Source organism: Clarias gariepinus, chromosome 3, assembly GCF_024256425.1.
Source record: "Clarias gariepinus isolate MV-2021 ecotype Netherlands chromosome 3, CGAR_prim_01v2, whole genome shotgun sequence".
NCBI classification, from domain to species: domain Eukaryota; kingdom Metazoa; phylum Chordata; class Actinopteri; order Siluriformes; family Clariidae; genus Clarias; species Clarias gariepinus.
Genome location: NC_071102.1, coordinates 28,637,987 through 28,653,968, shown reverse-complemented (window position 1 = coordinate 28,653,968; position 15,982 = coordinate 28,637,987). Strand labels below are relative to the sequence as shown.

Sequence of the window (15,982 nt, the reverse complement as noted above, 5' to 3'; positions counted from 1 at the left end):
ATATGGGGGGGGTTATCTTTACCACAAAGACCAGGCTGGTAGCAAGAACAACAACATGAAAACAAGCACAGAGTGTTTCCTCTCATTCATGTATGCAGAATGAGGGGCTTCTCTTTTTTACAATTAAGCGTGCTTGTGCAAGGGTCGATAAGGATCCGGTGCCCTGCCTTTCAGCCGGCAATGTAGCCCCGTGTATGTATGCAGACTCTGTCCTGTGGCCTTTTATCGTTCCTTGGAGCCAGAATGCGGTGAAGTCAGAACTTATTATGTAAGTGTGGCACTTTCTGTAAAAGAAGAGGAAGTTTGTCATGCGCTCTTTCTTGGACTAAAGCAGTGATATTCCGTTCAAATCCTGAACATGTGACTTTCCGCCCCAAAAATGTTTTAAATGTATCTGTTTTTGTTTTTGTAATTCTGATACAGACTTGTTGGTTGTTGATGGATTTTCATTATACAGTTGACAATTTTGGTGGACAAATATAAAGGGAAGAGAACTGAACACCATAAAGGAATAAAGTCACCCTGCATCACCCTCTTTAATTAGAAATGAATATAAGGCTAAATCCTGCTGGTACCACTGTGGGTAATAGAAATAAATAATAATAATAATAATAATAATAATAATAAATGTTAACCAAAGTAAAAATAGACCAACAAACAGATGATATGTTATTAAAATCACGTTAGAAATATAAATTAATATGAAAAGTCATTCAGGACAGGTTTTGGCTTTAAAAGTTAAAGTGAGAGATATGATCTGACTCACTCTTACTCTATACCACTTTATCCTGTATACAGGGTCCCAGGAGACTTAGAGCATGAGGGGAGGTACACCCTGGACAGTGTGCCAATACACTGCAGGGCACACACACACACATCCTTTTTGGGGGGATGGGGGGGATCATAATATGGTGTTGAGCTTAGTTTTATAATTATACTTGGACAATTTAGCAAAATTGTGAACTTATTTTGTAGCACCTTTGACACTTTTCTTTGCTCAATGCTAGTGCATGTGCATGTTTTGTGGCACTAAAAAGTGACCTACACAATTATGTATGGGACAAAGTTACATTTGCTCACTTTCTGATGGCAACATGATTACATTTCTATAATGGCTTCATAGGTCCTCTATATACTTTAATAAATTAGATAAAGAAAGAAAGACTATCAAAGGAAGGACTGCAAAATCTAATTAAATATGGGACAAAATTGCTCTTACAGTATCCCTGCATAATGTTGAATGGCCGCATGGTTTGTAGAGATTTTAAAAACGATTGAAATAGCTAAAATTTTAAATAGTGCATAGAAGTAATAGATCTCTCAGACAGGTTAAGGACACAAGGCTTATTTTTGTATGGTTTCACACACACACAGCCACAAGGCTGATCTCTAAGTAGACGATATGATAGACTATAAACAAAAACGTATGTTTGACAGACTGTTGCTGTTATTGCACGTGTGAACACGCAGTTGAGCCTGCAGTGCTTTTGCCAGGAGCTCATTAACCGTAAGCATCACGCGCACACGCCAGTGAGGGTACGCGGCAGAACACCGGAACCAGTTTCAACGGGTTTTCTGATATGAGCTCTCAGGAGTGCGCGCGCAGGTCCCCAGGCGGCCGCGCGAGCTCCTCGGGGATGAGGTTAGACGCCGCGCGCTTCTCGCGATGACTAAGTTTCACATTACACGTTCACACGCTCGCGCGCAGACCGCGCGTCGCCCCGACCAACTGCCCCATTCACGGCAGCGCCGGAGACAGGCGTCCCCGCTGATTGGCTGATCCACTCCGGGGGCTAAAGGAAACCAACGGAACTTTCCCACGGCCTGCGCGTGCTGACAGGCGGCCGACCTCCTCCCCGACGCCGCCTGGGCAAGACGCCGGTGGCGGACGAGAGGAAGGGCGGGGCTCCCAGGACTATCAGAACGGCACTCAGGGCGAAAACGCGCTTTACTGGCTCGTCGTCAAAATGATGCAAATTACTAAGGCGTGTTTAAGACGCAGCCCGACCGCGAGGTCGCGCACTGGTTGGTCCGGTTCGAAAACAAGACCCGCCTCTCACTGCGTGTTCTGGCGTTGAAATGACACCGTGGGAAAGCCTGGCTGTGCAAACGGGCGCAAACCGCAGCAGACTCAACCTGACACAGCACCGGACAAGTCGCACACTCAGATCCTCCAGAATGAAGAGAAATCACGACTTCAGCTCCTCTGACAGCGAGCTCGACGAGAATGTTGAAGTGGAGAAGGAGAGCGCCGACGAGAACCTGTAAGTCAAACATTTTTTTTTTTGTTTATACTTTGATACATTTTCATGAATAAAATGTAAAAATGTAGAATTACCTTCTGGATCAACCAAATATCGATCCATCCGTTAGAAAGTCAGTTTTATTTCAAGCACTTATTGCAATTAATTCCCAAATAAGGATTTATAGTAATTTGTACGCGTATGGTCTGTGATGAAGTAAACGATCATTACATGAAGTTAAATGGTTGTTTCAGTCGTTGCATGTTGTGCTTAACTGATGCGTGTTTTCTATTTCAGAGGCATGAGCTCTCCTCTCGGATCAGTTTCTCCCTCTACAACATCTCAAGTACAAGCAAGAAAACGACGCCGAGGGGTGAGCACTTTCCTACCACACCTAGTTATTATTATTTAAACATTAAATATTATTATTCCTATTATTATAAATAACGGTGCTTTGAATGTGTGTGCACAGATAATTGAAAAGCGGCGTAGAGATCGCATCAATAACAGCCTCTCTGAACTGCGCCGACTTGTTCCAAGTGCTTTTGAGAAACAGGTAAGATAGGGACATCTCTATATTAAAGTAATCGTTAGCACTGTTCGTCTATCATGTCCGTCGGTGTCTCTGCTGTATCTGTAAAGAAATCTGTGAGATTAAAAGGCTTCTGTCTTTTTTTTTTCCTCCAGGGCTCTGCTAAGCTGGAAAAAGCAGAGATCTTGCAGATGACTGTGGATCATTTAAAGATGCTTCATGCAGCTGGTGGCAAAGGTAGCAAACCGCTTTCTATTTTAACCTACTGTAAAGCTATCGTGAATTGTGATTACTATACACCCTCAGAGTCGTACCATAATGTCTACATCTCTTGTAATTTTAGTATGTTTTTAATTAGAATGGTGCATGTAATGAGGCCTTTTTTTTAAGTTATTATGATGATTAAAGGTACATATTAAAGGTACAAAAATAATGTTACCACTCCAGCAATATTAAAAGGTTTATGTAGATATAGAGTTTATATAATGTAAGTTTATATACAAACTAATTCATATTTATTCTTTGACTTTAAATACACTTAAAACCAGTTTAACAGGTGCTAAAAACAACAACTAAAGCCAAAGTAATTTATAATCTCTTTTTCTTTAGGTTATTTCGATGCCCATGCTTTGGCAATGGATTATTGTGGCTTGGGCTTCCGCGAGTGTCTGGCTGAGACGGCCAGATATCTGAGTGTAATCGAAGGTCTGGACAACACCGACCCACTCCGCATTCGCTTGGTGTCCCACTTGAGTAACTATGCCACTCAGAGAGACGCTCACACAGGTCTGGGGCATCTAGCCTGGGGCTCGGCATTCAGCACTCCTCACCTGGCACATCACCTCCTCGTACCACAGCATCAACAGGGGGCATCTTTATCGCGCAACCCTAGCAGTCCTCCATCCTCGTCCTCATCATCGCCCTCTTCTTCACCATCAGCGCACCCCTCAGAGCCTCATGGCTGCAGCAGGCTGAGTGCCCCAGCCATCAGCGAGGCAGGACAGAGCGGGCCACTCAGGGTACCTCCCTCAACAGGCACCATTCCCACAAGGCTTGCGGCAGCTTCGGGATCGAAGCTTTCTCCTCCACTTCTCACGTCCCTGTCCAGCCTGTCTGCATTTCCCTTTCCTCTGAGTGCTTTTCCTTTGCTCTCACCCAGCTCACTGGGTCACGCCACCCCCTCCAGAAGCCTGGGGAAGCCCTATCGGCCATGGAGCATGGAGATCGGTGCTTTCTGAAGTCTCAATCCAGCTTTCCTGGATAAATGACATTTTTTATAGACAAGAGAATAACCTTTAAAGAACAATGTGAGTTTGCCGGCCAGGACTCAACAAAGTGGAAAGACAACCCAGGACTTATGTACCAGAGAATTGATTGTAATTGTGGGTTTTTTGTTTGTTTTTAACAAAATTTTTGAGCTAATCAGGGATATGTGCTGGTAGCCAGGTTAATGTCTTAAGGGTTCTGTCTCTTTTAAAACTTTTTGTTCTACTGCTTCATCTACTTTAGTAAAACAGGGTGCTGTGCTGGTACAATGCCCTGCCTGGATACTGAGGGAGGGATAGAAAATGGGTGTTTTTATGGGGCTGAGGTACTGATACATTTAAATAGCTGGCACTGAGTGTAAAAGCTAGAACCAAGTTTTTATTATAAAGAAAGTAATAGGTAATATCAGTGTGTAGTTCCATATGAGAAGTGGAATATTGTCTACCCCTTGTCTTTATATTACATTTAACACCCATACAATGCAATTCACAAGTCATATTTAGAATCGTCTTGAATGAAGGGTAAAATATAAAGCAAATATTGTACTCCCTCTCACATCTTGGCAAGATACCATATTCTTGTATTATTTTTTGTTTTTGACTTTGTATTCCTACAAAGTTTCAGAGCTATGTAATTGGTCAGTGATATTACAAGATTTCTGAAGCTTTCTTTTGTATAAATACATTCAGTAAAATCTATGCAACAGAGCCTTTATCGCAAATAAATTAGAATTTTGTCTGTGACTTGCAGAATGTTTTTCATCTCTATAATATCTTCACCTGTGGTAGCAAGGATTTCAAGTAAGTAAGTATTTGCAGTTAAACCCCTTTATTAACTGTGACAGCTTTTAAAACTTTTTTAGAAAGGACAATCTCTTGAAAAAAAAATCACTAAATAAGTAATTTATGTAAAATGCAATTAATGTGTTTTAGTAATTCTTTGCAAAATAATAAAAAACAAAACGATATGTGTGCAGCACATAAACACTCATAAATAGGAAAACTGCTGCTGTTTATTGCAATTATTATAGTGTCATTTGTTGTAGAAAGATAATTATTTTTGGAAATATTTATATATTTATATTGTAGATCTATGTTCTTTTGTTCAAATTTTCTTTTAAAATATGTTTAGAATAACCAAACTGTGTGAGTACTTGATAAACACATAAAAGTATTTGGTAAGGTAATGATAGCTGGTAAGTCCAGAGTGCAAAACAACTCTGTTTTAGCTAACCTTCATTTTTAAAATGCTAATATAATCGATTTTCCTGTGAGGAAAGATATGCTGATAGAAATAGACAGAAAGGGAGAGAAAGAGAGAGAGAGAGAGAGAGAGAGAGATCAGCCATCCCGAGGGCCTATGTGGCCTCTTGATGTGTTCAGGAAGCCATTAACAGCTAGGGGATATCCTGGACAATGGCAGGCCATGCTGCCTTAGAGTGCGTGGGAAGAAGGGCATGAAAAAGAGCAGAGAAGGATGAAGAAGGAATGAGTAGATAAAGGAGGAGAGAGAGAGAGAGAGAGAGAAGGCGTATGCTCTATACTGCAGCTTTGTCCTGAAGCGTTTGCAGCAGCACACACAGCTCCTGGTTTGTCAGACTCCCACGCTACTGCAAGTGCAACTTCTGGCCAGGTCTGTAAACCAGATTCTCCTCCTACACACACCATGATGCTGAGGCACACTCGTACTCCCTAAGTCTATTCATCTTTTCTTTTTTTTTTCTGCCAGCCTTCCCTCTCTCTCCATCTCATCTCCTGCCACTATTGAGATCTTTACATTTTTATACATTACTGTCTCATACCTATTCAGAGTGCTATAAGTTTCACAGTCTCCCAAGAGACACCAGTGATCCTGAGTCAGAGTAAACGTAGGGGAGGTGGCACGCAGTTCATCAGACCGCCGCAGTGAATTGTTATGAGGTCTTTTATCGACACCTGCTGGTCACATACGGTATCACAATGGCAAATTTACAAATAGGTTTAGAAGTATTGTTATTTTCCTATATTTTGATTACTGTTACACATTATGCATTACAGAGAGTCACATATCTCCCGAACTTCTTACGTGGTAAAAAGGAAATATACTGTAATATAATATATAATATACATCCTCTTGAGGCTACAATATCACAAACTGTATTCCTCTCTCACTCACTGTTAATCCATCACAGGGGCACGAGGCCGGGTACATCCTGGACAAGGTGCTAATCCATTGCAGGATGCACAAGCACACACACACACACTCACTCACACCCTATGAAGTTATTGGCCTCGCTGCATGTCTTTGGACTGTGGGACAAAACCCACTGAGTACCGGAGGAAACCCACCAAGCATGGTGACAACATGCATAATACCAATGACTAGTGAACTGTTTGTTCACCAAGTCATATACTTAATTATTTCTTTAAAATATTTTATTATAATGGTAGACAAAAACTATTTATATACATTATATAATACCAAACCATTATATATCTATAATGCTTCTCAGCGTTCAAACAGAAGACATATTTCAACATCTTCCATTCAGAGGAGACTGCGTGAGCTAGGCCTTCATGGTCAATTTGCATCAAAGACACCATTACTTCGGAAGAGCAAATAGCAGAAGAGACTTGCTTGGGACAAGAAAGCCAAAGAATGGTCTTATACCAGTGGAAAACTGTCCTTTGGTTTGGTGAGTACAACTGTAACTGCAGTGTCCTTTTTAAACATAGAGGTAAACAGACAGTTTAGTCTGTAAACAGACAGTTTAAAGTGTGTGGTTCCCACTGTGAAGAATGAAGGAGGAGGTGTGGGGGTGCTTTGCTGGTGACACTGTTGGTGAATTAGTCAAAATTATGGGTACACTTAACCAGCATGGCTACCACAGCATTTTGCATCGACATGTTATCCTATTTGATTTGCACTTAGTTGGATCATATTTTGTTTTCCAAAACACCTTTAAATTATGTAAGTCTATTGGTCCAAGAAGAAGATCTGTTTCCAGTTGAGATAGCTTGGGATGAGTGGGACTGGAAAGTGAAGGAAAAGCAGGAAAGGAAAAACATTTCTCAATGTTAGTACATAATATAAACAAGAAATTCAAGGAAACCCGTCAAATCTCACTGTGTAAAAGGCAGGGCCAAAACCCACTTCTGAAGCCATGTGATCTCCTTTGTATCAGACAGCACTGTCTTAATAACTGTCATGGGTCTCTAGTAAATATTATGATATAGGCTCTGGACCACTTTGGTAAACCTTTGTCCATTAAAACTGTTTGTTACTGCATTTAAAAGTGCAACTTAATGCATAAGAATGCCATACACAAAAACTGTGCAGAGGTATCAAAGACTCCTCTGAGCTCTGTCTCACACTGGAGACATGTTTTAGCCAAAAGCTATTGGATGGGGATGTGCCAGTGCCCATGTCATGGGTAAATTGCATATCTGTGAGGGTACCATGATGCATAAAAATATGTTCATTTTGGAGCAAAATATGCTCCCATCCAAACACTTATGGTCCTGGACAATACAGTAGGTACAGACAAAGTTGGAGTTCGGATGGCAGCAAAATATGCTTGATATGTCTTTGTAGGTCTTCATTTCTAGTCATCTAGTTCTTCTTAGATTAACAATTAAACAATTATTACCATATGTTGTGGCCATTAAATGAGATATTTGGGAGTCATCATTTCATTTGAAGGAGGTGCAGCAGGGGATTATGTTAACAAACAAGGGTAATTTTTACTTTCATAAATATGTTCTGTAATTCTGCACAATCAAAAGTCTCAGTTTGACATCAGATAGATAGATAGATAGATAGATAGATAGATAGATAGATAGATAGATAGATAGATAGATAGATAAACTGTTTTCCCATTGCTGTTTTCCCTTTATCTAAGTATTTGTAATTAAAGTAAACAAAAATGACTAAGAAAAACAAAGAAATAAGGCCACAGACACATGCTTTCATTTACAGAACCCCAAACCTTTATTCACCACAGCTTGCTCACATCGATACATGTGTTAAGGGAAGAAAGCACATGAACAGGAGAAAGGTGCAGAGGGAAGGTCTGTGACAAGGGGATGTTTCAAATCCCTGGCTTACACAAGAGCACTGACACACTCCCTATGGTCCACCCATGTCTCTTTAGACACATACACACCTACACACACAAGCACACACGTACTTTGGTGGGGAGGTAAGATCACCTTGCTATCCATCGTGCCTCAATGCTCTATCAGTAAGGGTTTGCTAACTCCGGACATCCAGCAGTCCCTGGTACAACTTTAGTTTCTCTCTAGCATACTTTGATTAGAACGAGAGACCCATAAACACAGGTATATACAGAATGGAATATCGACTGTCTCATGGATGGCACTGAAATGGCCATGAGGCACAGATGAAAAGATCTAAAGATTAAGTGTGCTCCTCCTGAGCAGGATGTCATCTTTGTTAAATCCCCACCATCCCAATGGTGTGTATGTATGTATAAACATGAATGAAATCAGGGTGTGTCGGTATGTCAGTGTGTGTGTGTCCATTAATAGTGTGTGGTGATCTCACACTCATGAAAATCAGAAAATGTTTGTGATGTGATGCAATTAAATATGTTCTTCACACCTGCACACACACATATAAACATGGCCATTTGGGGTTGAAAAGGTGAAACTGCTAAATATCAGCTAGCCAGCAAATTCACAAACACCAAAGCCTGTTACAAGAGAAACTGCAGCAAATTGGAGTGATACAGTCAGAAGATTAATACATCCATTGATATATATAGAGAGAAAACTATAAAATGGCACAATGCAATATTTTTGTCGCCTCATATATAAAACAAAAAAGAAGTATTTACAAAAAAAATAGAAAGAAAAAAGAAAAATCAATACCCACTTTGACTTATTTCATTTTGACTCGAGCAAAAACATTCTTGTTTAAGGAGCAATATGATGCATGATGCTTCTCAATTTTATTTATTTTTATTTTTTTCCCACCTTTTTTGCAAGGAGAGGTTGGGATAGGAATGTGCTGTTGGTGTGGACTGGGGTTTGTTCTTCTCCCTCTGGTTAGGAAGTGGGGAACGGGTGTGTGTGTGTGTGTGTGTGTGTGTATGAGACTCTTTCTATATGTGGGACTGGATAATAGGGAGAAAGGGTCTCTGACTTGGTTAGGTGGGTGTTGAGGGACATATTAGAACTGGAGATCTTCGTCTCCGCTCAGATCATCCCGCAGTTCCTTGTTCCTACGTACCACCTGGGCATGTCTCTCCTGTGAATACAGAGAGAGAGAGAGAGAGAGAGAGAGAGAGAGAACCAGACATGAAAATTACCTTCTGCTTTAAAATATATTCTATATATCAGTTGTTTTCTTTTCTATACCCATGTCATCCATCCATTCAACCACTATCCATACCTCTTATCCCATGTTATGTCACAGGGGGCCTAGAGCCTATCTCAGGGCTAGGGTGCCACTCCACTGGAGAGCACACACTCTTGTGTACACTATGAACGATTTTGAATTACCAAACTACACGGCAGTATGAGGTATGTGGAGGAAACCCAACAAGCACAGGGAGAATACGCCTACTACACACACAGAGCAAAAGGTAAGATTTAAATACCTCACCCTCACTGGTGTGAGGCAACAGTGCTTAAGCCTAAACCTCTGTACCTTCCATAGCCACTGTGCAATAAAACAAAAATTCTAGTAAAAAATAATCATAATTAAATTATTAGATCAACAGATCTGCATTTTACAGCATAATACCTTTATAATATGTGTTACAGCACGTGTTCCCATATATTTGATGGGAAACCCATAAAATGATGATTTATGTTCTATTTTATTTAATGTATAATCATAAAAAACTGATTTCCCTGAAATCAATCATGTATTGAAATATCATTTTTTTTGTGTATTTTAACCAAGAAGTAAGCTTTTAGCGTTTTAAAGTCTTGGGAACTTTTTTTTTTTTTTCAGTTTAATTGAAAGACAGCAACACACTTCCTCTTTAAAACAGTGTTTTTTAAGCTGCTAAAGAACCCCCTAGTGGTTCATGAAGGTACAGCAGGTGGGCTGTTAGTTTTACAACTACACACCTCAAAATCATAAAAGAAATCAACAATGTCTGACCAGTAAGGTATGAGTTTAAAATTTTAAAGCACTGTATTGTACACTGTATATATTTGTTTTATAATTGCATTTTTTTAATATGTAACTTTTAAAATGCTGTGTCATTTGCAACACCTAAACCATTTAAAATGAAATCCTCACCCTCTCCTGCAGGCGCTCCAGCATGGCTGTGAGCAGAGCCTCGCGGTTCTTGCTGATGTGCTCCATTTTAATGGTGAGTTTCTCCTCTGCCATCTTGCTGAAGTTGCTGTTTTCCTCCATGGCCTTGAGCAGCACATCACGCTCATGCTCACGCTTCTCAGCCAGAGCCTTTAGCACCTGAGCCTCCTGAGACTGCAGACAAAAAGAGAAGAGTTAAAATGGAGTGAAAGAGGGAGGGGACTGGCGTAAATTCATTAGAAAATTGAATGATGCCTGGCTATTCAGTTCCTCCAAGAAAGTCCTGATCAATAACGGAGGAAGCAGAAATTGTCAATGAGTTAGCAGAAACTGCTATAACAAAGAAGTCAATAATTTTTTGTATAAATCAATACAGAATTTCAGGTCCAGAATGCAGCTTTGGGTATTAACACTAGGCCATTCCATTCGCACAAAAAAAGCGATTGAAGCAGATGCGTCACTCACTCTCCTTCGGTCCTCAGCTGCCTCCAGCTTCTTTTGAATGTCTTCCAAAGAAACGTCCCTCTTCTTCGGGGGAGAAGTGATGCTGTAGCCCCCCTCATATGTAGGGGATGGTGTCTTTAAGATCACTTCAAAAGCTTGTCCAGAGGTTCGCTTGTTAATGGGTGTGACCTTCATGTCTGAGCACAGATAACACAGAGGAAAACATAAAAACAACAAATGATTCAACATATGTACTAAATTAATTAATCTATCTATCTATCTATCTATCTATCTATCTATCTATCTATCTATCTATCTGTCTGTCTATCTGTCTATCTATCTATCTAAATACATAAAGTACTGTGCAAGAAAGAGCCACGCCTTTTTTCAAATTAAAATTGAAATACAATTATGTAGATATTTTTTTTTTTAAAGGGAACAACTGTTTTATAGCGAGAGCCAAAATCATGCCAAAAATGAGAGCCAAAAAGTCTGGCTAAATACATTTGTATGGTATTGTACTTGCACTGTAATGTAAATGTTAAACAACATTATAAAGCAACCTATTGCAGCTTTGAGACATTTGCTGGTCCTAGTGTTGTCCCCAATGTTTCTTATTACCATGTATATCCTAAGCTGTACATTTACAATGCCTCACTTACCATCTGAAGACTTTATTTACAAGACGTTTTCATTTCTTACCTTCAAACTCGCCCATTATCTTGTTCCGGGCCTCTGGGTAAAGACAGGAGCAGATGAAGGACACAAGGGGCAGCTCCAGCACCTTTTCTTTGTAAGCTGCAGTAAAAACACACCACATCAAATAAGCCATTGGCCCAGATCTGTTCTATCAAGTGAAAATATGCAAAATGGGTATTAATTTTCAATTGGGATGGAAAACAGCATCATAGCAGGCTCTCAGAGGGCTGAATTAGCAGAGGCATTGTTTCCAATTATGTGCACAGTTTTATAGGTGAGGAAGAGGTTCGATGACTTCAAAAGGTCCTGCATTTCAAACTAGCATACAGTATTCCCTCGAGGTTTCCTCCTCATTTCTTGACCGTATATATATTAAATTATTTATTTACTCAGCAGGCTTCCAACTGCATCAATATTACTGCACGTAGAACAGCAACTGCATGATCTACTACAATTCTTTTATTTATTATTATTTTTCTATAGTGCAGGTTGGCAGGATGATATCCTACATAATGACTCTTTTTAGCTCATTGGTTTTGCTGATTTGTTAGAGATTGTGGCACTGTGTAGGATGATATTGGTATTACACATTACAGGAACTCTGTCTCCTCCCTACAGATGAGTAGCAGCTGATAAACCATTTCTCTGACATATTCGGTTTTCATGTGTTAGGGTTTATTTTATCATTACAAAAGCATCCCATTTCTCATGAAATTTTCAGAACACTATCAAATACTCAATTCAACACACTGAAGAAACATATGTCAGAAGCAACAAAGACAGGGGTGGCGCCCAGTGGGATTAACAACCACAGGCAGGCTAATGGATGCTGTCCGTGTTTGGTGGTGTGTGAGCCGTAATTTGCAATTACCAGAGTGAACCGTTTGAGTGAGCAGAGCAGTGGTGGGGGTTTGGTGGCAGAATACTAAGCATGCATACTAAGCGTTCAGACATGTCAAGTCACCATCCCTCTTTCCACATCTCAGTCAGAATGAAAGGAGAATGATTGGCAGTTCAATGGAGCGTTTAATTTCAGTCTCCTGATAAGAAGGGGGTCAAAAAGGGAACTCCAGACAAGCAAAATTTCTGTGCTCAGTAAAATCTGTTATAATTATTGAGCATCACTTAGTGAATGTCAAGAGAACAAGCAGCAAGTCATCAGAGACCACACCCATAAACTGACCACTGGGTTGCAATTGCACCCTATTTTTTTCTTTTTTCATATTTAAGAAAGAATAAGGATAAGAAAGAATAAGTGCAAATATGAGACAAGATTGTGCTTAAAATGCAATAAATAATGCAATTGGATTTAATTCCATCTACAAAGTAACATAAGGAACACAATGTCAACAATGAAAGAATGACCACAAAAGCCCTACCAGTAAGAAAATGGATGTCTTTGTGTCGCATCTTTGATAATGAATCAGCTTGGCCAGCCAAAAAATCAATAATCTGACCCTTCCCACATGCACCCTATATTCTGCAGATATAGAACCATTTTAAAAGGCAGAATGAATTATCCTATTTTATATCTGTGGCACTATAAACATTCATTGGATATAAACATAAGTAGTTACAGTAGAATGTAGCATGTTACAGTAGAAAAGCTTGTAAAACACAGCAACTAATCATAAAGGATAAAACCAATAAACAAATAACTTGGTCAGCCATTTTGGTGTCTTTGCATTTATAACAAGCAAACAATCCAGAATGATTGTGTATTCGTGTCTCTGATCCGGTTTAATTGCGGGTTTGGATTTTTTACACCTAACATAAGCTGTAAAATCAAAACTGAATCAAAACTGAACTCTGCTTATTATAAATACAGAGCAGTGAGTTAATGACTCCTGGAATTTTTAAATAATGCAATTTAGTGCATGTAAATGCTAAAATAGTCATTTTTAGAGAGCTGTAAGGAGTGTCTTCACCTAATTATATATAGAACAAAGTAAAAACCAGCTTCATAATTCCTTTAGAGTTTCTAATACATAGTGGATCTGATCATAATACATACACTAGGTTTAATCATTTCAATCACAATATAATTAATTTAATCTGCATGAATTGCAAACTCTTAGAGACAATATTTTAAATTTCATATTCATATTTCGTATTTCATTGGTGGAATATAAGTTGTGCAAAATGCCACACACTATATGAAACCAGTGTTTTATTTATTATTATTATTTATATATATATGCATATAATATGTCAATCATTACAATTATTTAATAAATACAATATGATTTATTAATATATGATGATGATGAAAACTATAAAGTAAAGACCAGGTCCATTTCTACGTTGGCACAGATGAAAGTGCCTTATCAGCTGTGCAGGAAAAGCAAGAAGCACTATGCAGTTTTTACAACCTCTTCATTTATAACTGTATTATACTGCAACTACTCCCTCGACTGGGCTGTGTGCTCTATTATTATATTATCATTACTCACTTTCAAGGCATCGGTTTTGAAAGGAGTAAGATGCCTGGAAATTATGCATACACCTCTACTTGATAAGATATATCCTGATGCTAAAAATATTGCAGAAATAGTTGGCACACCCTGGTTTATTAGCAAAAGTTATTTCTTTCCGGTTGTCCTTCAAAATTAACAGCAAACAAAAATGCACATTGGGGCAGTACATACTTTTACCATGCAAGACCATTGGATTGGTGAGTGGATTTGTTTTGCTGAAAAACAATAACACACTTTAAAACATCATTTGGCTTTTTAATTAAAATAAAATTATTGTTGAATTATCAATGCATTTCAGTCCAATAATCCAGGACAACAGTTACAATGACATTTTTTTTTAAACAAAGCAATTGAATCGCTTGCTTTGGGATGAATTGCTATTTTATAACTATGCAATTTGGTTCTCAATAAGTTCCCAATCATATTTTGTTGTTTTATGTGTCAAGAGATGAAAACCAATTTAGCAAGCAGGCCCACATCTCCAGCATCCACCCATCATGACTCAATGATGCCAGCGTCTGATCCGCCCCGCTCTACTCGCCCAAATCTATACAAGCAATAAAACATCTCTGAGGATGAGACGACTTCAAGCCACATTTCCATGGCATTCTTCTCTTATAGTATGCATGCATCCCGGTATTCACCCATCAATCATGGCCCCTGACAGCAGAAATCCATGCACATAAATGGAAAAGAACTGCTCATGAATAAATCATATACATCGTCTTTAACTTATATGGTTTCAGGCCTGAGGTTTAATAAAAAAGAAAGCCGAATGCCAGCAATAAATGCTACAATGATATGTAATAAATATAGAGCCATATGTGACCAAATAAATAAGATGTAGTCCGTAACAAAATGTCGGCGTGGCACTACAAATTCGCCATGTCGTGGATTAGGAATTCGGTTCTGACAGCATCGCATCCGGCTTAATAGATTTAAGGAAAAAAAGAGTTCGTATATAAAACTGGACTGAGGATGATATAAGAGGACGCTGTCCGTTATTGTGGTGCTGAAGTCGATCATAAACGGAGAGCGTGATCTTGGGTGGGGTCCCTTCTGCATCATGCTGGAGAAAGAAGCCTGTGATGGACAGGTGCAGCACCATCCAGATAGGAATTCAACGCATTTAAACGGGGTGGAAATCCATTTATTTCCACACATATTGTTAATAATATGCATTAAGATTTTTTTTCCGGATTTATTTAAAGTATTGACGCAAGTGATGTACAAAAGACCCAGATGAGACCCCAAACATCCATCAGCATACATAATTTAAAAACACTAAGAGAGCATTATTATTATTATTATTATTATTATTATTTTGCATTATGTTTACAGAATGCGTCTTTGGGTGAAACACACGCAGGCGGGGATGGTGTGCATCCTGGGTGGCGTCTCCCCACTTTAGCATATTATACACCTTAAAAAGGATTTTTTAAAAATTAAAAACGAATTCAAAGCATACAGATGAACTCACCGACTGCGGTTTTGGCCATGGCTGCGGTTGTCGTTGCTGTTAGCCAAGAGGAGATGTAGTTTCGGACGGCGTGAAGAATCGGGACTGCTCTGTAAGGCACTGAGTCAGCAGAACGACGCTCTGAGGCGGAGGAGAGAGGAGACCGAAGCTCGAGATTATTAACACATGGATGCGCGCGCCCGGTACTCTGTGCGCGCGCTTGAATATGGTTCGCCAAAGAGTTCATAGACGACTCAGAAGCGTCAGGCTCATTTACTGGGCCTTGTTTAGGCAATCAACATAAATACGCATATTTTTAGTAAAAGACCAACTAGAATTAAGCATTCAATCATGATAAAGGAAATGCAACTGTCCAAAAGCAAGAAGCGATAAGGTTTTTTTTTCTTTTTCCGAGAATGTGATTAGCAGGATACATTGATCCTTGACACTTGGGACGCACATTACAGCACCGGGTCCCTCAAAGGCCACGCCTGTCTGCAGGTCGTGATTCCCATCGCTCAGACTCTTCTCCACGTCCATGTCCTACCCTTACTAAAATATCGACAAGTGAGAAATATTGTATCTATCT

General features: G+C 39.4%; 2 protein-coding genes across 2 annotated transcripts; one reads left to right on the top strand and one right to left on the bottom strand.

Moving 5' to 3' along the window:
- Positions 1-2,000: 2,000 nt before the first annotated feature.
- Positions 2,001-4,851, top strand: hey1 (hes-related family bHLH transcription factor with YRPW motif 1). Its single transcript, XM_053493062.1, has 5 exons — positions 2,001-2,264; positions 2,541-2,616; positions 2,716-2,799; positions 2,931-3,012; positions 3,385-4,851. The coding sequence occupies exons 1-5, from the start codon at positions 2,080-2,082 to the stop codon at positions 4,011-4,013; spliced, it is 1,056 nt and encodes a 351-aa protein (XP_053349037.1). The 5' UTR covers positions 2,001-2,079; the 3' UTR covers positions 4,014-4,851.
- Positions 4,852-7,986: 3,135 nt separating this feature from the next.
- On the bottom strand, positions 7,987-15,574 carry stmn2b (stathmin 2b). The gene is made up of 5 exons (XM_053493063.1): positions 15,415-15,574; positions 11,461-11,556; positions 10,780-10,955; positions 10,297-10,488; positions 7,987-9,291 (listed from the first exon to the last, which is right to left on the bottom strand). Exons 1-5 carry the CDS (start codon positions 15,431-15,433, stop codon positions 9,214-9,216), a joined length of 561 nt encoding a protein of 186 aa, XP_053349038.1. The 5' UTR covers positions 15,434-15,574; the 3' UTR covers positions 7,987-9,213.
- Between the last annotated feature and the right edge of the window lie 408 nt (positions 15,575-15,982).

What these genes read in the sequence shown, in the direction of transcription:
- stmn2b (XM_053493063.1), bottom strand. An exon ending in CAGCTGAGGACCGAAGGAGA is followed by an intron (nt 10,489 to 10,779) that starts GTGAGTGACGCA and finishes TTTTGTCTGCAG; the next exon opens with TCTCAGGAGGCTCAGGTGCT. An exon ending in TGGAGCGCCTGCAGGAGAGG is followed by an intron (nt 9,292 to 10,296) that starts GTGAGGATTTCA and finishes CTGTATTCACAG; the next exon opens with GAGAGACATGCCCAGGTGGT.
- hey1 (XM_053493062.1), top strand. Translation starts at nt 2,080, where the DNA reads ATGACACCGTGGGAAAGCCTGGCTGTGCAAACGGGCGCAAACCGCAGC. An exon ending in CAAGAAAACGACGCCGAGGG is followed by an intron (nt 2,617 to 2,715) that starts GTGAGCACTTTC and finishes GTGTGTGCACAG; the next exon opens with ATAATTGAAAAGCGGCGTAG. An exon ending in CAAGTGCTTTTGAGAAACAG is followed by an intron (nt 2,800 to 2,930) that starts GTAAGATAGGGA and finishes TTTTTCCTCCAG; the next exon opens with GGCTCTGCTAAGCTGGAAAA.